General features: G+C 44.1%; 2 protein-coding genes across 6 annotated transcripts in view; one reads left to right on the forward strand and one right to left on the reverse strand.

The window, feature by feature from the left end:
* The window catches only part of TGM4 (transglutaminase 4), a 36,103-nt gene extending 25,913 nt beyond the window's left edge, over positions 1-10,190 (forward strand). Inside the window, exons 9-14 of the mRNA XM_035129672.3 lie at positions 394-497; positions 2,665-2,916; positions 4,186-4,488; positions 5,632-5,801; positions 7,251-7,387; positions 9,342-10,190. Coding sequence (XP_034985563.1) covers positions 394-497; positions 2,665-2,916; positions 4,186-4,488; positions 5,632-5,801; positions 7,251-7,387; positions 9,342-9,483 — 1,108 coding nt within the window. The 3' untranslated portion in view covers positions 9,484-10,190. The remainder of the gene's footprint in view (positions 1-393; positions 498-2,664; positions 2,917-4,185; positions 4,489-5,631; positions 5,802-7,250; positions 7,388-9,341) is intronic.
* Positions 10,191-14,778: 4,588 nt separating this feature from the next.
* Positions 14,779-22,218, reverse strand: part of ZDHHC3 (zDHHC palmitoyltransferase 3) — a 40,146-nt gene continuing 32,706 nt past the window's right edge. For 3 of the 5 annotated variants that reach the window (XM_035129272.3, XM_035129269.3, XM_088654135.1), the window contains one exon: positions 14,779-15,290. In XM_035129272.3, the coding sequence (XP_034985163.1) occupies positions 15,051-15,290 (240 nt within the window). In that variant the 3' untranslated portion in view covers positions 14,779-15,050. Of the gene's footprint in view, positions 15,291-16,094; positions 17,758-22,218 lie in introns of those variants that run through there. The other 2 variants (XM_088654138.1, XM_035129274.3) reach the window with 1 other exon arrangement.

A 22,218-nucleotide genomic window follows, 5' to 3' on the forward strand; every position in this document is an offset into this window, starting at 1 on the left:
ATCCGGAACCTGATTGGCCCACAGGTGTAGCCCTGAAGTAGCCAATCACGCAAGGCCCATTGTGTAAATAATGTAAGCAGATGGTTTTGGGGAAAGAGCCATTCTTCTCTTCTTCTCCTGGATGACTATGAGCTGAATAAAGAGCATGAAATTCACTCTCAACTCCGAGTATATTTCAATGATCCTCTCCACCCCATCCTTGGTCTAGTTTCATATATTGAGATGCCAGAAATTCATCAGCTGGCATTCTCTGAAGATTACACTGAGTTGTTAAATCAATGGCCCATTACTATTTATGCCTTCCTATACCGTCTAATTCTAATGTCTGTTTGATCATGAAAGTACAGCTGATGATAATTTTTTATTTTAATTCTGAAACCTGACTGAATACAGGAATTTCCACGTATGGAACGATGTCTGGATGAAAAGGCCAGACTTACCGAAGGGCTTTGATGGCTGGCAGGCGATTGATGCCACCCCTCAGGAAAAGAGCCAAGGTGAGACTTGAAAGAAGACGCGCACGCCAGGCAAATTACATTTTTAAAACTTGACTATATTTTAAAAATGGGTTAAATCAGTTCTTCTGCAATGGGCCCCACATTCTGTGCCACTGAAACACAAGTGTTATACTTTGAATAATTTGTCATGATTCTTAAAAATGTATTTGCATCTTGAAAGGGATGGTTTAAATAAATGAATAAAGTGGTACCTCAGAAGTCAAACATAATCTGTTCCAGAAGGACGTTCGACTTTTGAAATGTTCAATTTCCGGGGCGCAGCTTCTGATTGACGCTTGCAATCGGAAGCCGCTTGTCTGCCGCATCAGACGTTCGGCATTCAGAAAAACTTTCACAAACCGGAACACTTGCTTCCGGGTTTGCGGCGTTCGGGAACCAAGCCGTTTGAGTACCAAGGTACCACTGTAATACTATTAAGTCTAATTCCACAAACTGGAAGAGGCAGTGAGACAAGAACTGAGAATGATGGAAGGGGTTGTACAGAAGACGCTAATCCTTTGCAAGCAGGACCATGCAGCAGATACTGCTCAAAATAAGAGCTAGTAACACATTTTTTTCTTTTTAAAAAGTAAATTGTAACAGGAACTACAATCCTGAAATACTGTGATATAATGACTTTTATACACAAGTTTGTTGGTATTAATAACAGTAATAATAATTTATTATTTATACCCATGGTTTGGTTTCCCCAGCCAACTTCCAACAGAATATTAAAAACACGATAAAACACCAGACATTAAAAACTTCCCTAAACAGGGCTGCCTTCAGATGTCTTATAAAAATCAGATCCTTGACATCTGATGGGTGTTCCACAGGGCGGCGCCACTACCAAGAAGGCCCTCTGCCTGGTTCCCTGCAACCTCACTTCTCACAGTGAGGGAACCACCAGAAGGCCCTTGGAGCTGGACCTCAGGCTGAACGATGGGGGCGGAGGCGCTCCTTCAGGTATACTGGGCCGAGGCTTTCAAGGTCAGCACCAACACTTTGAATTGTGCTTGGAAACATAGTGGGAGCCAATGTAGGTCTTTCAGGACCGGTGTTATATGGTCTCAGCGGCCACTCCCAGTCACTAGTCTAGCTACCGCATTCTGGATTAGCTGCAGTTTCCGGGTCACCTTCAAAGGTAGCCCCACGTAGAACGCATTGCAGTAGTCCAAGCGGGAGATAATTAGAGCATGCACCACTCTGGCAAGACAGTCTGCGGGCAGGTAGGGTCTCAGCCGGCATACCAGATGGAGCTGGTAAAGGGGCTAGGCACCTTTAAGACATTATTAAGGCCATAACTGGGATGCCTGTGGTTTTTTCTTTCTTTGCAGAATTGGCTGAAATTTGCAGGCATGGATGTCTTCTGTGCAGATGAAGCCTGCCAAATTTCAGGCAGACAGATGCTGTGTGTGCACGCAAGGGAACTCTTTAACGTTTGGAAGTAGACAGATTTGCTCAGTGTTTTTATTTGAAAATACCACGTATGATAATATTTCCTGGTTGAAAATTAAAACTCTCAGTCCCAACCCCCCCCTTCTTTCCCATCTTGTCTTCTGGTGTTTTCGTTATATGGAGAGCTTGGAGATATGTAACAATTTTAAAGAAATAGTCTTGAGTTCTCTGGACTGCTGGCAGTTTCAAGGTGGCCCTGAAGTTTAGCTAGCGGATTTAGTGAGTTGCAGATACCTTGAAGTGCATTTGATTCATCTTGGAAGACTCCTGAATTTCTCCCAAAGTGACCCAATTTGTCTCAGAATTTGGGATTTGTCAGAATTGAATTCACAACCCAATACACGATATGATTCCATGCAAGAAGTTTGGTTTGGTCACGTGAATTATGAAAATGTGGCACAGTGGTCCCCCCCACCCCGCCCGGCAACATATTCTAATATCCACCTTTTCTACCACGCTGAGACCCAGCTCGGTATAATCTTAGAACAGACAACTTCTATGGACTTTCTGGCATGATCAAAGTATTTTCATAGACACACACAACTGCAGGCGACGAAGACCTATAAATGAAAGTGTAGGTTAATTGAAAACATAGCACATCTGGAGCTGTAATTTTAGATTAGTTATTGCCATTATTTAGCTGCCATTGAATTCTGGGTGAACATACAAATAGTAAAACAGCTGACGTTGGTTGTTGCTTTTTTTACAGGGATTTACCAGTGTGGCCCCACTCCAGTAAATGCAATCAGAAAGGGAGAAGTCTATCTTCCCTATGACTCCAAGTTTGTGTTTGCTGAAGTGAATGCAGACAGAGTCTTTTGGCTCGTAAAGAATGTGGACGGCAAGGAAACATACACCAAACTGCGTGAAGAAACCAAAGTAATAGGGAAGAGCATCAGCACCAAAGCTGTTGGGAAGGACACTCGTGAAGACATCACAGGCCAATACAAATTTCCTGAAGGTGACCAAAACATGAAGTATTTTCTGTCAGGGGAGGAAATGTTGGGAGCAGCTCCCAACAGAATATTAAAAACACGATAAAATATCAAACATCAATAACTTCCCAATACAGGGCTGCCTTCAGGTATCTTCTAAAAGTCAGGTAGTTGTTTATTGCCTTGACATCTGATGGGAAGACGTTACACAGGGCGGTTGCCACTACTTGAGAAGGCCCTCTGCCTGGTTCCCTGTAACCTTGCTTCTCGCAAGGAGGGAACCGCCAGAAGGCCCTCGGAGCTGGACCTCAGTGTCCAGGCTGAACAATGGGGGGGGGGGAGACGCTCCTTCAGATATACTGGACCGAGGCAGTTTTGGGCTTTAAAGGTCAGCACCAACACTTTGAATTGTGCTCAGAAACGTAGTGGGAGCCAATGTAGGTCTTTCAGGACCAGTGTTATGTGGTCTCGTAGGCCACTCCCAGTCACTAGTCTAGCTGCCGCATTCTGGATTAATTGCAGTTTCCGGGTCACCTTCAAAGGTAGCCCCATGTAGAGCACATTGCAGTAATCCAAGTGGGAGATAACCAGAGCATGCACCACTCTGGCAAGACAGTCCGCGGGCAGGTAGGGTCTCAGCCTGCGTACCAGATGGAGCTGGTAGACAGCTGCCCTGGACACAGAATTGACCTGCGCCTCCATGGACAGCTGCGAGTCCAAAATGCCTCCCAGGCTGTGCACCTGGTCCTTTGGGGGCACAGTTACTCCATTCAGGACAAGGGAGTCCTTGTCCACACCTCCCAGCCCCCTGTCCCTCAAAAACAGTACTTCTGCCTTGTCAGGATTCAGCCTCAATCTCGGAAATGGGTGGGATTTATTGCCTTAAACTAGTAAAACAAACAAAACAGAACCTTCAGATTTGCAAAGTGTGTCCTAAAATGTAATGGATTAATGAGACAAACATGTTTGGGAACCCATATATCTCTCAGCCATGCTTGTTAGATAGCTAATTTGGGTTTGCCATCCTCTACACTTCACAGAAACCTGGCTAACAGGTAGTGTTTGAAGTGTCCTTAAGTCAGAAATTATACACACTCATAAAATATTTTGGCTAGAGATTCAGGTGGCATGCCTTCATTCTGAGAGAGTGAGCATGACCTGCCATGCTCTTTATATTTGACCCAAATTAAAACAAAGGGTATTTTTGCTCTGATGGCCATGCCATGCAGCTGACAACGGAAAATGTTTCTAATGACGCCAGGGTCAATTGTTTCCCCGCTTTCCTGTTTTTCCAGACAGTCCCGAAGAAAGGAAAGCTGTGGAGACGGCTTGTTCCTATCTGCAGTCTAACAACCTGGGAATCTGTGAAGTGACACCTGCCCCCGAACCCCTCAAGGCTAACCTGAAACTTGGAATGGAAGGGGAGAAAGAATTGTGGCCGGGGCAGCCAATTGAGTTGAATCTTCTTATAACGAACGAGTCTGCAGGTTCCTGGACGGTCCACCTTGCAGCATCTTGCCAGTTAGAATCGTATACTGGGAAAGTGGAGGCCAGCCTTGCCACCATCAAACAGACTGTCCAAACAAAAGACAAGGCAGGTGTGTATACCTGAAAACAGCTGTTCTAAACAACGTTCCTTTTGATCCCATGATTGCTGCCCACTTCCCTACAGGAGGAGAGCCTCAAGCTTCGTCTCGCTGCTGGAAACACAGCTGGTTTGAGCAATGTACAGAGCTCTATTGTCCCTTTTGCAGAGTTAGAACACTGAGAATATACCAATGGCCACGTCAGACCATTGGTATATCTAGGTCAAAAGGGACACGGGTGGCGCTGTGGTATAAACCACTGAGCCTCTTGGGCTTGCCAATCAAAAGGTGGGCGGTTTGAATCCCCGCGACTGGGTGAGCTCCCGTTGCTCTGTCCCAGCTCCTGCCAACCTAGCAGTTCAAAAGCAGGCTAGTGCAAGTAGATCAATAAGTACCACTGTGGCGGGAAGGTAAACGGCGTTCTCGTGTGCTTTGGTTCCATTGCACCAGAAGCCATTTAGTCACGCTGGCCACATGAATGACCCAGAAAGCTGTCTGTGGACAAATGGTGGCTCCCTCAGCCTGAAAGGGAGATGAGAGCCACAATCCGATAGTCACCTTTGGCTAGACTTAACTGTCTGGGGTCCTTTACCTTTTACATCCAGCTCAGTAATGTCTACACTGACTTTCCGTGGCCCTGCAGGGTTTCAGACAGGGTTCTGAAGATGCCAGAGAATGAGCTTGGGACCTTCTGCAGACCTTCTGTAACTTCTCTCTCCAGGTCTTTCACTCTCTCACTGGCTCATTTGTAGTGCTTTCCAGTTGGAAGCAGGAGGCACCGAGGAATAGGGTTGCCACCTTTGAGCAAAATAACGTCTCGCTGAGCCCCTCCTGCTGTCCCTCGACCAGACGCGTCTCTGAGCCCTCCCTCCATTCCGCTCCATTCCTCGTTTCCTTCCTCCTGACTCGCTGCTCGTGCTATCGCTGGGTGAAGTGCTGGTCAGGATGACGGGGGAGGCATCCTGTAGGGAGTCCCCCTGACACCCGCATTGCAGGGGGTTGGACTAAATGACTCTTGTGGTCCCTTCCATCTCTAAAAATTCTATAACTCGAATTATAAAAAGTCATACTCGATAACACCATCCCATACGCTAGGCTTCCTCCTCCTCCTCCATTGTTTCTCTTCCTAGCTCTCTCTTCTTTCCGTTGGTGCAGTTAATTCAATCCCTCTGAAAATACCGGCTGATGCTTACCTAAAAGCCCTGACGTCAGTAGAAGATGAACTTCTGGTCAACGTCAACATTATTGCTGAGGTTCAAGAAACAAACGAGAAGCTCACAGAAGAGTTGTCTTTAACCTTCAAGTACCCACCTCTGAAAGTGGAGGTAAGGAGTTAAATAATATTGGCTCGGTGCAGGGTGGTCAGTTTATGTAAAACCCGAGAGCAGATGAGCTGGAAAGAGAAATAAATAAAATAAATAGGTGAATGGAGAAGGGGCTCCACTGAATTATATATATTAGTTAGCATGGCAAACACTGCTGCCTTAGGGCTTCCTTCATCTGTTGAGATGGGACAGGAATTGGGCTCAGAGGAATTGTGTTGTAGCCCCAAGACCCATAATAATTTCCTAGTCTTACTTTTGGAGTGACGGTGGTTCAGTGCACCCAGTCAGTCTAGGTCAGGCACCCCCAAACTTCGGCCCTCCAGATGTTTTGGACTACAATTCCCATCTTCCCCGACCATTGGTCCTGTTAGCTAGGGATCATGGGAGTTGTAGGCCAAAACATCTGGAGGGCGGCAGTTTGGGGGTGCCCGGTCTAGGTCTCAGAACTGGCCACTAGGAACTGACATCTGCTAGGTTATAATTCTCCCCAAGCCGGTGGAACTCCCTTCCATAGCAGACCTTGTCAGAACAAGGAAATCACGCACTTACAATACTTACCTGGGCATCTACGAGGGTGACTGGAGGGGAAAGAGAGGCAAGTGTTGAGAAAAACTGCTCCCTTCCCCTTATGGGGTATTCCGGAGCCCGTATAGAGTCTGTAAGTCCCTATTGGTAGGAGAAAACAGAGGCCAACCAGAATATATTGAGAAGCAAAGCAAGCCTGATCTTTATTAAATGAACTCTTGGCAACAGGGTCCCCACCACATACAGGAGGGAGGAGAACCCCGAACAATGGTGCGCAAGCCCTTCTATAGACTTGCCCACCCTGTAGCCCAAGACCACCCCCTCAAAAAAAAACATCATACATACATCACAGAAGGAGGCAGTCTACAGCAGAAATCCTGCCTGCCAGGATACCTGATAATGGTCACTGATTGGATTACCTGGCCAGTCTGGCCATGATTTTGTGATGGTTAATACCTTAGTTCCTGAATCCAGGTCACAGGCTCACCCTATTCATACACAAATGCACTCTTAAGATAGGATTTGCAAGCAAAAAGACAAATGGGAAGGCTTTCCCCATTTGCCTCCCTTACTGCAGAGGAATATTTGAGGTCATTGGGAGAGTCAAAATGGCTTCAGGATTGCTCTCTCATACTATTTCAGACACATGGTTTATATATTTAGATGTGTGTGCACATATTTATTCTATATTTGAGACCTTAACATTTTTATAACACAAGCAAGGGGGTGGCTTGAACTCTGCATTTTTTCTCCTACCCAGCTCCCTTTCCCCGCAATGTTGTGCCTTCAGCAGCTGTCCGTGAATGACGAACATCCACAATCATAACCTTCCTATTGTTTTTATATGAACGTGGTTTGCATGCACTTGACGTTTCCTTTCTTCACCTCGAATCCGTTCTTCAGCGGCCCTTCTTTGTTTTGCAGATGGCAGACACCGCAAAGATTAACCAGGATTTTACCTGTGCGTTTATTTTCAAGAACACACTGTGCATTCCCTTGGAAAACTGCAAACTGCACGTAGAAGGCCTTGGCATCTTTACGATGGAAACGTTTGATCAAGGGTAAGGTGCTTGTAGCCAAAAGGGGGCGACATGCTGTGTACTATTTTGCTGGCACTGTCTCTCTGACCTCCTACCCCGGATCTTAAAGGAGAAGTTCAGTCTAGAACTTCAAATTGTAAGAGTTCTTTCCCCCCTTCTATTGCAGTAATCACTCACAGGATTACTCAGTCGAAACAAAATAAATTCCTTCCAGCAGCACCTTAGAGACCAGCTAAGTTTGTCATTGGTATGAGCTTTCGTGTGCATGCTGTCAGACCAGTCAGACTGTTGGTTATTTGTCTGAGTTGCATACAGCCCTTCAAAAGGGATGTGGGTGGCACTGTGGTCTAAACCACTAAGCCTCTTGGGCTTGCCGATCAGAAGGTTGGCAGTTCGAATCCCCACGACGGGATGAGCTCCCGCTGCTCCGTCCCAGCTCCTGCCAACCTAGCAGTTCGAAAGCACATCAAAGTGCAAGTAGATGAATAAGATACCACTGTGGTGCTAAGGTAAATGGCGTTTCCGTGCGCTGCTCTGGTTTCCGTTGCAAAGCAGTTTAGTCCTGCTGGCCACATAATAATTTATTATTTATGCCCCGTCCATCTGGCCGGGTTCCCCCAGCCACTCTGGGCGGCTTCCAACAAAATATTAAAATACAGAAATCCATCAAACATTAAAAGCTTCCCTAAACACGGCTGCCTTGAGATGCCTTCTAAACGTCTGGTAATTGTTAACCTGGAAACATGACCTGGAAAGCTGTCTGTGGACAAACGCTGGCTCCCTCGGCCTGAAAGCGAGATGAGCGCCGCAACCCCATAGTCGTCTTTGATTGAACTTAACTGTTCAGGGGTCCTTTACCTTTAACGAACCAGATGGAACATTAAGAACTTAAGAAGTGCCATGTTGGACTTGTCTAGCATCATTTCTCCAAGATTAGTCAGACTGTTGGTTGTTTTTTGAGTTGCGTACAGCCCTTCAGTATGAATATTTCTGAGGCAGTTGGCAAAGTAACAGTAACATAATTTTTAAAAGGCCTTTTGCCTAGCACGCACACACACCCCACAAAAAAATATCAGTCTCCCGAAGGAAAGAGATGCAGCTCCTCGGCCAAGGTGGTCTTCTTCCCCAATCAAATCTGATTCATCTCTAAAAGTGAGGGGACCCATAGATGGATCCCCAGAGGAGACTACAGGAAGGATGACATAGGAGTTGGCATTCTTTAAGGTGCCCGTTCCCAAGCCCTGTATAACTTTAAAGTAAATGATGGACTTCATACCTGCCAAGTTCCGGCCTGAGAAATAAGGGACTGGACCGGAAGTAGCAGACCGAAAGTAGCACTGCCGCCATTTTGGAACTGGGCGGAGCATGCTCAGAAGCGACTTTTGATGCTGCTCTGCCCTGTTCCAAAATGGCCGCTGCACCAGAAGTTGTGCTGCAGCCATTTTGGAACTGGGCAAAGCAGCATCAAAAGTCGCTTCTGAGCATGCTCCGCCCAGTTCCAAAATGGCCGCCGCACCAGAATAAACCGGGGAAAAACAAAAAAATCCGTTTTTTCGGCTGGGGACAGCTGGAAAAACGGGGGTTTCCTGGGGAATACGGGAGACTTGGCAGCTATGATGGACTTGATGCAGAGGGACATCTCTGCAACATCTCTCATTCGTCTCTCCTGGACTGGAAGATACCCAGTTTGACAGATCCACAAATATCTCACACAATTCATGTGCACCATGTTGTGGTTAGCATGTAGCTGGTAAACATGACCTGAAATGGAGCCCTCAATCATGAAGCCAAGTCCAGGCATTTTCCTCTTCATTCCTCTCCTGATTCGAGGAGAGCACCGAAAGGGCAATCCTACTTGTGTAGGAGCTCCTTCGCATGGGCTTTTCTTTGTGGATACACTCCCCCCCAAGGAATCTAGCACACAAAGAGCTATGATTATGTGACTTTGTCGTTTTATTTTTTTTATCCTTTGTAGGAACATAGCGCCGGGTGGAATCTTTAAATCGAAAATTGTGTGCGCACCAAGGAGGGCCGGGCTGAAGAAGATCGTGGCCAAACTGAACTCCACCCAGCTGAAAGGAATAACTGTGGAAAAGATTATTTCAATCACAGAGTAGATGTCATTCCAAAACACCATCAGGCGGTGTGTGCAAGGAAAGAGCCTTGTTGACGCTGCCTGAAGTCTTGATTATGTGCCCAAAGATAGGAGAGTGAGAGACATAAATGCGATATTAAGGGAGTTTAAAGTGGCTTAAGCTGTTTTGATTCTAGCTAATGGGAATTTTTAATAGAGATTATTCAAATCTGTTCTTGCATGTGTGGCGATTTAGCAGCTTATGGTAACTAAGAGCATGATCTGTGAAATCTGGAGTGGGTTAGAGCTGGCTCTGGAAAAGAGCGGCCTCTGTTTTCCTTTCGCATGCACTTCTGAGCTTTGTGTAATATGTCAGCAATCCTTGTGACTTCTTGCTCCTTTTAGACTATATGCGGCTTCTTCTGCCATTTTCTTACTTCACATCGTTTGTAGGCCTGATTGCGGTATATTACGAACGTGAAAGCAAACTAGTGCGGCTATAAACCGACCCCTAAAAAACACAGGAGGGGGGAAAGATCATCACAACCACCAGCAACGAAAGACAAAACAGCAGGTGTGAGATGAAAATATTGATTCTTTAATAAGTACTGTTACACAGTCAAAGTCAGAAAACGAGGTACAAAGAGCAAAAATAGAAGACGTGAGATTTGTAAATGTACACACTCTTTCGTTGCATAGAATAGGCTAGTGCACAGTCTGCTCGTGAAAATAAAAGAATATTTTCTTGCATGCTGGCTTCCGGCCCATCATTTATTTAAAGCCTTTGAAACTAAGGCACCTTTAGCTTCCAGAACAGATGCATTGCTTATTTAAGACGTACTTCTGGTTTCAAGCAAACACTGGGGTCACTGGTTGCACAATATTGCGGCGCATGATGAGTTGAATGCACAAGAGCACTTTCAACGCAGCCAAGGTCCTGCTTCTGCAAATACTTAAGATACTTTGCTTAAGGCAGGATAATTCTGTTGGCTTCAACTGAGCTATTCACAGTAGCTGGTAATACACCTAGAAATGTAAACACTGGATCTCAGATCAAGAGGCTATTTGGTGTGAAGTACCTTCTTGGGCTCAAGCCTAAAAGTCTCTCCGATAAATGAACAGAATAGTGTCCAAATTTACTTGGGTTCGGAAAGGGGGAAGGCAAGATTAGAAGCTTTGGTCAATTAACCTTGGTATTCTGTAAAACTGTAAAGCTTTATAAAATGGCCTGGGGACCTGAGTAAGGCACTTTTATTCAGTGTAAGGGAGATAGCTCCTGCTAAAATATTGAATCCCAAATAGCATTTATTCCTCAATTTTCCCCGTTTTTAATTCTGAAAAAAGATGGAAGGGGAAGGATGGAAATCCACCGCTAGAGGGTGTATGACCATCGTAGCCAACTCCTACGGGCCGAGGTCCCTTCAAGCCCCACCCCCAAGAAAATATTTGAGGTGGCTGAGCCCCTCCACAGTTGATGGGCCTTGCCATTCAAATGGTGTATATGCCGTGAGTCTTGTGATGGGTTGTGCAGGGTGGGGCTTACCTGGGCCCCCCAATACAGTCATACCTTGGAAGTCGAACGGAATCCGTTCCACAAGCCCGTTCGACTTCCAAAACCCAAGCGCAGCTTCTGATTGGCTGCAGGAAGCTCCTGCAGCCAATCAGAAGCCCCGTCGGAAGTCCGGCTTCTGAAAACAGTTCGCAAACTGGAACAGTCACTTCCAGGTTTGCGGCATTTGGGAGCCAAAATGTCCGAGTACCAAGGCATTCGACAACCAAGGTACGACTGTATTTTATCCAAGTTGGCACCCCTGTGCCAACAGGACAGGTAGGTATAGCAGCACCCCTGTCAAAAACTAATAAATGTCACAAGACCTCAATGTCTTAGATTTTAGCTTCTATTCAGAGAACACAACCGAGCTCCCTTCACAGAAAAGGGCTCTCTTGCTTTCCCCTTCAATCCCCTGGCAACCACGGGAAGGAGAAATTGTGCGTAATTTGTGTGAGTGGAATTGCTTTCCACTCATGGAGCACCTCCTTGGGAGCCTGCCTCTTGCTTCATTCACCTTATGAAGGCAGCGTCAAAGCAGAAATCTGACAATTGTTAGGTAGTTCTCACTTTAAGCCCTTAGCACTGCAGCCGAACGATTTAACACTAGTACTTTGGAATGCAAAAAACACGAAAACAACCCCAATCCTGCCAGCAAAGGCACGACATAGGTCCATTTTGAAAAGGCATGATTTCCCACATAAATGGCGAACTAAAGAATTTGAGTAATTAGCATTTCCTGAAATGTTCATGGGCAGGAATTCATATTCAAGGCCACACATTAACGCTGTATTTTCTTATTTATTCCCCACGCTCAGGACTATTTATTAGGGCAATAAAACTAGAATTCTTGATAGGCATTTAGCCAATGGATGCTCTACTGATACAAGTGGAGAGGCTCCTCATGGGAAAATATAGATTATTGAATGGATTGCGATGGTCCCCCTAGTCTAAGACAGGGGTCAGCAAACTTTTTCAGCAGGGGGCCGGACCACTGTCCCTCAGATCTGGGGGGGGGGGGACTTTGAAAAAAAAAGAACGAATTCCTATGCCCCACAAATAACCCAGAGATGCATTTTAAATAAAAGGGCACATTCTACTCATGTAAAAACACCAGGCAGGCCCCACAAATAACCCAGAGATGCATTTTAAATAAAAGGACACATTCTACTCATGTAAAAACATGCTGATTCTTGGACCGTCCGTGGGCCAGATTTAGAAGGTGATTGGGCCGCATCTGGTCCCCGGGCCTTAGTTTGGGAACCCTGGTCTAAGACAACCAGCAAATATGAGCTAGGATCACTGTTGAGTAGCAAGTTGCTATGTTCCCATATTTATTTGACACTTCAGCCATCAAACATGGTACAAATACAAGTCTCAAAGAATTCCTTGTCTTATTCTATTTTTTTTTATTTAAAAATGCAACTCCCAGACACAAAGCCAGAAGGAGAGTTGAAAATTTTGCCATGTAGCAGGAGAGGTTGCCAAGAATCATCACTGCAGATCTATCCATTCTATTTGGCCAATGCTTTTATGCTTAATAAAATCCCACTGGAATAGAATTCCACACACTTAATAGGCACATGGCAGTCTGTGCTTCTTTTCTTCATTGAGTCCTTAGGTTTGAATTAGGAACTCACATATTATGTATTGTGGAATTCCAAATATTTTGACAGCTGCCATTTTAATATATATACAGTATATTTATCAATTTCCATTTATAAAACTACAATGCCTCTCTTCCTCCAATTATATACCTCCATTATCCCTTCTAAAATGAAATACTGTTTTAGAATCAAGCAAGTATTTAACTGAAGGCTGGCAAGTTGTAACTTGGAAAGCGTGCATCGACCTTCGAAGGGAGCGAAGGTATAACCGCTCCTATATTTCCCTTCCCCTTTGTCTGCCTAACTCTCTAAACTGCAACGGAGAAATAGCTCAGTGGCAGAACACATGCCTTGCATGCAGAACACCCCAGGTTCAATCCCCGGCTTGAGAGCATCACAGAGCCCTGCTCATGTCCTGTAAGGTGTGGGGAGAAGAGTATGCACAAAAAGGACCGGGGAGGAATGAGCAGGAGTTAAAAAGGATACGCACACATATACTCCCAGTTACAAGATAGCCCTAGGCCTAGCTTAACTTCAGTCCCAAAGCGGTGGGAATCTCCGAGAGCTTTTTAGTTCCCTTTTTGATACCTGAAAATTACCTTCCCGTTTTAAAATTAGCTACATTTCAATTATATTTTGTAATCTATAAAGCTTTAAGTCTTAAGACAGTGGTACCTTGGTTCTCAAACTTAATCCGTTCAACTCCTGAAACCGTTCGAAAACCGAGGCGCGGCTTCCAATTGGCTGCAGGAGCTTCCTGCACTCAATCAGAAGCCGCGTCAGACGTTTGGCTTCCGAAAAACGTCCGCAAACCCGAACACTTACTTCCAGGTTTGCGGCGTTCGGAAGCCGATTTGTTCAGGAGCCAAGCAGTTCGAGAACCACAGTACCACTGTAATAGGCTAGCATCCAAAGAGCTACTCCTGGATAACCATTTTTTTTTCTTTAAATGTCACACAGCTCCTTTGATCAGGACGCTCTCCTCCTCGTAAGCTCCTTTAGAAACTCCCTTCAGTTTCAAAAAGTGGTTTGCTATGCCCTAATAGGTGGTGGGAGCCGAGACTTAAAAGCAACACAAGACCCCAAAGCACAGAGAAAAGAAAGTAGGTGGTTGTTGTTTTTAGATCCTAGCTATACTGAGCTCATCCATCATAGAGCTCTCCCTGTTCCCTCTATTTTTACAAAAAGACAACAGATAAGGTGCTAAATGGGCTTTCCCAACTGATAAGCAGCATCAAACACAAATATCCCCTTAGTAGATTATTTTTTTATAGCACCTGGCATTAAAAGGGAAGATTTAAGAAGCCATGCATCTCTTCCAGACACATTCTTGTTTTTGGAAATGATGCATTACATATATCCTCAACACTGAAAGTTAACCCTTTTGAGATGCACGAGAATATTCACTCAAGGCTCTGCCATTCAAAGCCATCAGCCAAGTTACTATGATAAACCAGCCTCACAAACACACTTTACAAAAAAGATGTGCTTTGGCCTCCAAGCTTCTACATACACCAGGCCAGAACCACAATGGCAACAGTTCTCTTTCGGAGCCAGAGACTCTCTGTGCTGCAAATTACTCTTTGGAATAAATGTAGATCAATGGGGCATCTGTCAGTACAGTGGACCCGCCGGATATGAACTTAATTCATTCCGGGGGTCCGTACGTACCCCGAAAAGTCCACATCTAGAGGCGCCGCTTCTGCGCATGCGCGATGAAACCTGGAAGTATACACTTCCAGGTTTGTCGTGTTTGCAACCCGAAAGTTATGTTACCCGAAGACCACTGTACATTAGACCACTGCAAATGGTCTAATGCCAGATTCCAAACCACAGAAGACCAACACCCAAAATGTAGTTTTTACATACTACGTATCTACAGCTTAGCTGTACTAATGCTGGTTTTTTTATTGGGGGGGGGAGAGGGCTGTTAAACCTAATCTTTATAGTTATTTTGCCACAGTAATGTGGCAAAACCCAACCGTTTATAGCCCATTAATACTTCCTGAGGAATCCACTTACATATGTTCAATGGTGTGAGCGGGAATAACGTGATTTCATTGGTCTCCAAGAGTCCAATACTGGGCTTGAATTTTTGTCCTTGAATCCATTTTCTTGGCCAGCCTTTCATGAGAGCTCACCACCAGATCTGATGGGTAAGTAAGAGTTACGGTAAGCTAAGTTTTCGTTATTGCATATTTTTAGGCATGGTCAACTTTGGACAACCCGTTAATTTTTTTTTTTGAGTTACGGAAGCTTGGTTAAAATCCTCCATTGCCACCAGTAGGTCATCATCGCAGGAATGTAGCTGTAGTTTACCGCTTCTTGTCAAGCGAGGTCCTTGGATAAAGGAAAAGGGAAGCCTCATTGGTTTCATGCGTCACAATCTCTTAAGAAGCTGAGGCTCAAGTGCTCGAGTTACAGAAGCATACGGAGGAGATCTGCAAGGACACATTATTCGTCTAGCACACCCACAACCACCTCTTGATGAGAAAGCTGCTCAAAAGCTTCCTGGACCGCCATCTCAGAAGGAGCCACTGTCGCCGTGCCGGCTGGAGGAGCCTTCTTGCAACTCAGGTCTGAAAAAGGATTGAACCACCTCGGTGAAAGATCACCCCCGAAAGCCATTTTCATCCCTTCCCAGCCGCTGACTTTTTCCCACGTTGGCTCCTGTTTTTTAAGCCGCTCTATGCCCTGCAGAAGAGAAAAGTTTGGGGTTTATTCATCACCAGCAGCTAAAAACCACAGATCTTGGGAGACGGCTAACTAACCACCTGCTAATAACAGCATAAATAGAATTTTCTAGTTAGGGGTGTGAAGACTCCTGAAGTTTTTTTGTTCCCTCCCCCCTTACAGTGTCCAGGCATAAATAAAAAGGGAAGGAGCAGTTGAAAGGAGCTTGATCAATAAACTATTGTGAGATATTTATCTCTGCTGAGAGAAAAACAATGTGTATTATACACTAATTGGGCAAGACACCCCCCCCCCAAAAAAAATTTTAAAGATGCTTTTTCTTGAATGTTGCCGAGGGCTGCCAAAAAGGCTTCAGGCTCAATGCAGGAAGGAACTATCTTATGAAAGAAAAATATATATCCCCTCCTTCTTTCCTAACTGTTAAAAAGCATGCAATTGCTAAAGGCACCTTTCATCCGAATAAATTGCTCTACTTTAAGCGCACAGTGAGACCGGCTAATCCACTATGTGCTTTCCTATAGCAACGGAGACACTTCTACACCCAACTGTTGAGCAGCGAAACAGATTTTGTTACAGACATATCTGCTTACTCATTGAACCAAGTCGGTGGAAACTAATTTAAATGAGTAGTCGGTGTACGGTTGATTTCAAACATTATAAAAAAAAAGACGTGATTTAAACCCAAATTCTGGTACCCAACTTTCTTCCTCCTTGCACCTCCTTGGGCGCAAGTGGTTGTTCAAAGATGTTTAACAACAACAGCAGCAGCAACACCAACAACAACAACATAAAAAGGCACAGGAACAGTGTTCAGAAAAAGTTTATTGCATTTGTTTCCCATATGGAAGCATTGACAGAATTGAAAAGATGCAGCATTCACAAAGTTTTGAAACGAGACAGATCTCAGCCTCCTTCACTGATTCCCACCCCGGCTTTGATTCAGTCAAGAGAATTAATTCAGGAGCATAGCTTATTTGCAGTTCTACCATTTTATAGTGCTGGGTTTTGTTTTGTTTTGTTTTTTTGCAATTACTGTGATGGCTCTAATCAGTAGTTTTTCGGATCCAAAATATACAATGAAATCCCTGTCGAGATACCAAACAAAAAAACCCAAAACAATGTTACAGGCTCAAGTCATTTCGGGTGTAATCTAGTTAATTCTAGCGCTTTTGTTCTATACAGAATGCCCTCTACTCAAGTCCCTGTTTCCCAGATCTTACTACATACAGAGTTTGCCGTCCACAAAGCCATGACAGAAGGCATGCATGATCCTTTTAACACTTGACATCTCCCCAATGTAAAATATATAATATGTATAAATATAAAGGAGGACAGACATTTACAGAGATATAAAAAAGTGGCAATATTTCTTTTAAAAAAAGACAACGCATCTACAGAAACGTCCTGTGCTTAGGTTTTCATTTGGACCAGCAAGCCTACATACATATGAACACTGTTGAATAAGCATCCCTCCTTTCATTTTTATTTTCCAAAACAAGGACAGACATTCTCTTGCTATTCTATACATGGAAATAAAAGATTTCTCCCTCCTCCAATCGTAAGGCATCAAAACCCACACACGCCGACAAAAACCTTCCGCCGTTTAACCCAGGAACCAGGGAGAGGATGGAACCAAACCAAAAAAAAGAAGAAGAGGGGGTGGGGAGATGGAATCCTTTCTGTAGCTTTCCAAAGTACGGTAATGTCGGCAATAGGTTTGAGACATTAAAAGCTCGGCAATTTTGTTATTAGCGGACCCTTTGACGGGCTCGAACGTTTGTTCTTCCATCACTTTCGGTTCTTAGCTCGGGGTGGGGGTGGAAGGGAATATCGCAACACCCAGAGACCCCACAGCCCACCAGAAGCGTCAGATGCCATCCCAAAGTCCATAATTTGTTACGTGGCGAGATGGCACTGTTGGCACAGACTGTCACTCGGGTGCCAGTCAGGGTGTGTAAAGACTGGAGGCGGGCACCAAGAAAAGAGATTCACACACACACACACCCTTCCCATTAGTTATGTCATACAGAAAGCAGAGAGGAAACCAAAACAGACCCATAAAGTTAACAGGTTAAAAAAGAAAAGAAAAAAAAGCTTCAGCCACCAGAGACAAAGAATTACCGAAGAGTTCTCTTTTTAGTTGTTGTTTTTAGACTACAGGGCTTTTTTTTGTCTTTTCTCTGCCATCATCAGCCATTTAATAGGCGTTTTTTTTCTTTAAAAAAATTTGTTTGAAACATTCATGTAGAATAACAGTAGTGCTGTAAATGTGGTTTTGTGTTTTAGTGGCAATGCTGTTCATGGATTCTTAGACCACATACTGATACGGGTCTGCTTTTCCTTGATCGGGAGTGGCAAATGGGCTAAGCCAAACTATAGAGAACGGGTGGCCAAATACTGCTTTCATGTTCATCCATTTTGTTTTTTTAGCCCATCTTCTCTCTTCTTTTTTCAACTGTTCTATTCCCTGAAAACAGAAACATGACATTTTCAGTCAGGAACTTAAACTTTGTAGTTCTGGTTTCGGGGGAAAAGGGCCCCTCTTGCCTATACCCTTTTATCAAATGGCTGGAGCAGGAAAATAACCAATTCCCTGAACATTTCCCCACTTTGTGAGTTTGCAAAAGGATAGAAAAAGAGCGTACACAAACCAGCAGCAAATTTATGAACAAAGAGGAAGTCATATAACTGTTATGAAAGTTTTAGGAACTGTCCAAATAAAAGCATTGGATACGGAAGTCAAAAGGTTTTGTGCAAATGGTTAATTCCCTCCAGCAGCTTCCAAGTTCTCCACAAGGAAGTTCGAGAAATGCCCGCTTTTGAAGCCCCACTGAATCTCCTGACTAGGAAGCTACAGGCTGTGTCAACAGGGGGAAAGAGTTGCAGGATAAAGACGAAGCACACATCAAAGTGAAAAAGGTACCCCATTAGTTTAGGTTAGGAACAGTTAGGGGGAGAGCAAACAGACGCTTCTGATAGCATGCCAATTGTTTGCTGACCACTTCTGTGTTAGCATTTGCAATCATGACTCCAAATCTGGAATAACACCGGCACAAAGTGTAGAGTTGAACACTGGGAGTGAATCGGTTTTCAAAAATACAGTGGTATTTTGGTTCTCAAACGCCTTGGTGCTCAAACAACATGGAATCCAAACACTGCAAACCCGGAAGGAAGTGTTCCGGTTTGCGAACTATTTTTGAAAGCCGTACGTGCTCTGTTTTGAGTGTCATGCTTCCAATTTGAGTGCCACGTTGAGGTCTACAGGTATCTGTTTTTGCTATTTATTTTGCACTTTTGTGGCTTTTTTGTTTTGTTTTTGCGACTACAGTGGTACCTCTACTTACGAATAACTCTACTTACGAATGGAGCTCCGTCCGCCATCTTGGATGCGGTTTAGATAGGGTTGCTTCTACTTACGATTTTTTCTCCCAATGCATTCCTATGGGATTTGACTTACAAATTTTTTCGACTTACAAATGTGCGTTTGGAACCCATTAAATTCACAAGTAGAGGTACCACTGTATGTGGAACCCAGTTCAGCTACTGATTGACTGATTGTGTGGCTGCAGTACATTGCTTATTGCTTTCATTTTATGGATCCACGGTTCTCGTTAGATAGTAAAATTCATGTTAAATTGCTGTTTTAGGGGTTGTTTTTAAAAGTCTGGAATGGACTAATCCATTTTGCATTACTTCCTATGGGAAAGCGCGCCTTGGTTTTGGAATGCTTTGGTTTTGGAACGGACTTCCGGAACGGATTAAGTTTGAGAACCAAGGTACCACTGTATGAAGATTTGAGGCCCATTTTTCACAATGACATTTAGAAAGGTAGGAAGGACAGAGTGCAATAAAATGAGAAACTCTAGGGAGAACCAAGTCACAGAGCCAAAGGAAGCTGGGGCTGGGCCCTCACAATACCAAGCCAAACACAGGGGAACTACAGTTGTCACGTTTATCAAAATGGGGACCTGGAAATATACTGAAATCTTGGGTATAGCCAGAAAGGATCATGTGATAACAGGTGTTAATTATGCAGAAAATGTGTCATGGTGGTTAAGTGTACACACTGTGGCAAAGAAAATAGTCCTGTATTTCTAAATATTTCTATGCACACACACACACACACACACACACACACACAAAATGACTTTGCCTAAAAATAGCCATGCAAGCCAAGGAGAGAGAAGGTGATCCTTGATTTAAATGCTCAGCAGTGACTGGATCTCATCTGAGCAGCGAGCAATTTCAAGCCACTTGAAGAGCAATTAAAACAGTATCAAATTCATCGTATACACACCAGAAGAGAATTGCCTAGAAAGTGCCCCATAGTCAAATGCATTTCCAGAAGCAGCCATCCCTCAAAAAAGGGGCAGGGGGGTGGAGATCAGTTAAAAAGGACGTTGAAGGGGAGTGTCGGGAAGGCCAAACATTGCTTTATAGCCGCTATTAAAAAATTGATCCAACAGAACATAAACTCCAATTTAGGCAGGCATCAACTGATGGGTGCTTCTGGAACACTTCAAAAACTTATTTGCTCAGGCTTTTCCAGGTCATTAATGCCAGTTTTTAGCAGCCTGAATCCTGTAGTTTATATTCCTATTTTACTGAAAGGTTTTTTGTAGATGTTTTATGATTCGGGGGAGAGATTAGTACACTCTGGTGTCTTTTTGTGGCGCTTCCTGGAGTCAAAGGCAGTACAGAAAGTTGTATTAATCAATAAATCAGAACTGGTATGAATACAAAAAGAGCTGCAAATGTGTTTCTTTAATAAAACAGAAATCTTGCTAACGGAAGGAAATGGGCGGGTGGGGAGATGGAAAAACCTCTGGCAAAATGCAGAAATCGCTAAGGCATAGAGATAAGAGATGGGAGGAGAGATTTGCTGGAGGCACAGACGCAGCTAAATATTTATTTAAGAAACATCATAGGCAGAACCCCAGTCATGGAGATGGTAGGACCTCTGGATAAAAGGGTCATCTGAAGGAGGACCTGGCGACAGCAGAGAGCCAGGTGGATTATTTTCATCTGCTTACACCGCAGAGATGCCAACATCTGACACATCCGAGAAGTCAAACCAAGAAAGGCAATGTGTTTCAACTAACGATCGCTGGGTCTGGATGACATTCATATGCAAATGTAAAACTGCTCATCTAAATATTCTACTTGAAAACCAACCGCTTTACCAACAAATATAACACTTCTTTTTTTTAAGGGAGAGATTCGGAGGCAAATTGGGCTAACCACAGACTCATCATAGCCTAATTTCTGAGCCAGGTAAGATAAAGTTATGAAGCGTATCGAAGAATAAGCCTTGCTGAGAATGAAGTAGCACGGCTTCTGGAAAGCCAACTTCTGCCTTAACAATATTTGAGTCTCAACAGGTGTGTGAGCCAGTAGATACTGAATGGATTCAGTTGTAACAGCAAAACATGATTTACTGTTATGAACAGCTATAAACCTGGGACCTGCACACACCCTCTTCTCCTTTGGGATTCAACCAGAGGAGGGATTCAGAAGTTTCTGCTTGCAGCAAACCTAGTAAACTGTGGCTTACGCAAAGCAAGATTAGGCCACAGTTTGAAATCCTGCCTTTGCCTTGATGCTTGTGATGGTAAAGTACTGTTTGCCATCATGCCTGGAAGCATAACCTGATCTTTTAACGAAGTTTGGCAGGATGCACTAAGGATGGTGGAATCCAAAGCAGAATGGAGAACTTTTGGAGCATCTCTAGGTGATGGGCAACAAAATGGCAAAACGATATTCAAGTAAGTGCAAAGTGATGCTCTTGAGGCACAAAAAAGACCCCAAAGTCTAACTTCATATTTACATCGGTGGGATCTGGATTTACATGCAATTACCCAGAAAAGAAATTTTGTAGTTCTGGAGGACTGTGCATAGAAAACGACAGCTCAGCATGCAGTAAAAAAGCAAACTCAGTGCTGGAAAGGAACCGATGATAAAGTTTCCAGTCCCATAATGACATACGAAGCTCTCTGGCCCCTGGCTATGCTAGCTGATGCTGGTGTGAATAGGGGTCCAATAACATCTAGAAAGCACATAATGCCCCCCTTTGTCTGAACATTTGAGGCATATATATACAGTTGTACCTTGTTCTCAAACAGAATCCGTTTCAGAAGTCTGTTCCACTTCCAAAAACCAAGGTGTGGCTTCTGATTGGCTGCGGGAGCTTCCTGGACACAACCAGTCGCATTGGACATTCGGCTTCCAAAAAAAGTTCGCAAACCAGAACGCTCACTTCTGGGTTTGCGGCGTTTGGTAGCCAAAACGTTCGAGTCACATGGCGTTCGAAAACCAAGGTACGACTCCGTGTGTGTTGACAGCAATTTGTCAAGATTTACTTTAAGCCGTTCTAAAGCTGATCACATATATGAGCATCTGTATTCAAAATATGAGTTGTAACTTTTCTAGATGTCCGAGTACCTTATGGACTGCCTTCTGCATGGACCTTTCCAGGTATCAAGATCTCCCCCCCCCCATGTGCTTCTCTGTGTCATTCCCCCTATACACACACATGAGGCAAGGCCTTCTCTGCTATGGCATCATGGCTTTGGAATGCCTTCCTCAGAGAAACTGACCCGCTACTGAATCTGACGTCTCTTTGGCACCAGGTGAACAACTTTGTTTTGCTCAAGTCATTTAATATCTCTTAGCCTTCTGCTTGCTGCCATCAGTTAGTAACTTGCCATTTTTATACAGAATCATTTTGTTGTGTTTTAACTCCTGCCTGCTGCTGCTGGAGTTTTGCATGCTGTTCTGTTATGGATGCTGAGCTTCTGGCACCTACTGAAGACTTTTATATTCCAGCAGACATTTTAATTGAAGTTTAATTTTGCAGTTTTAACTGATTTTTACCTTTTTTAAAGCCAATGGTAGTCAAGTGGTATATAAATAGTTTGAATAAATAAGA

Source organism: Zootoca vivipara, chromosome 11 (assembly GCF_965207765.1).
Source record: "Zootoca vivipara chromosome 11, rZooViv2.hap1.1, whole genome shotgun sequence".
NCBI lineage: Eukaryota > Metazoa > Chordata > Lepidosauria > Squamata > Lacertidae > Zootoca > Zootoca vivipara.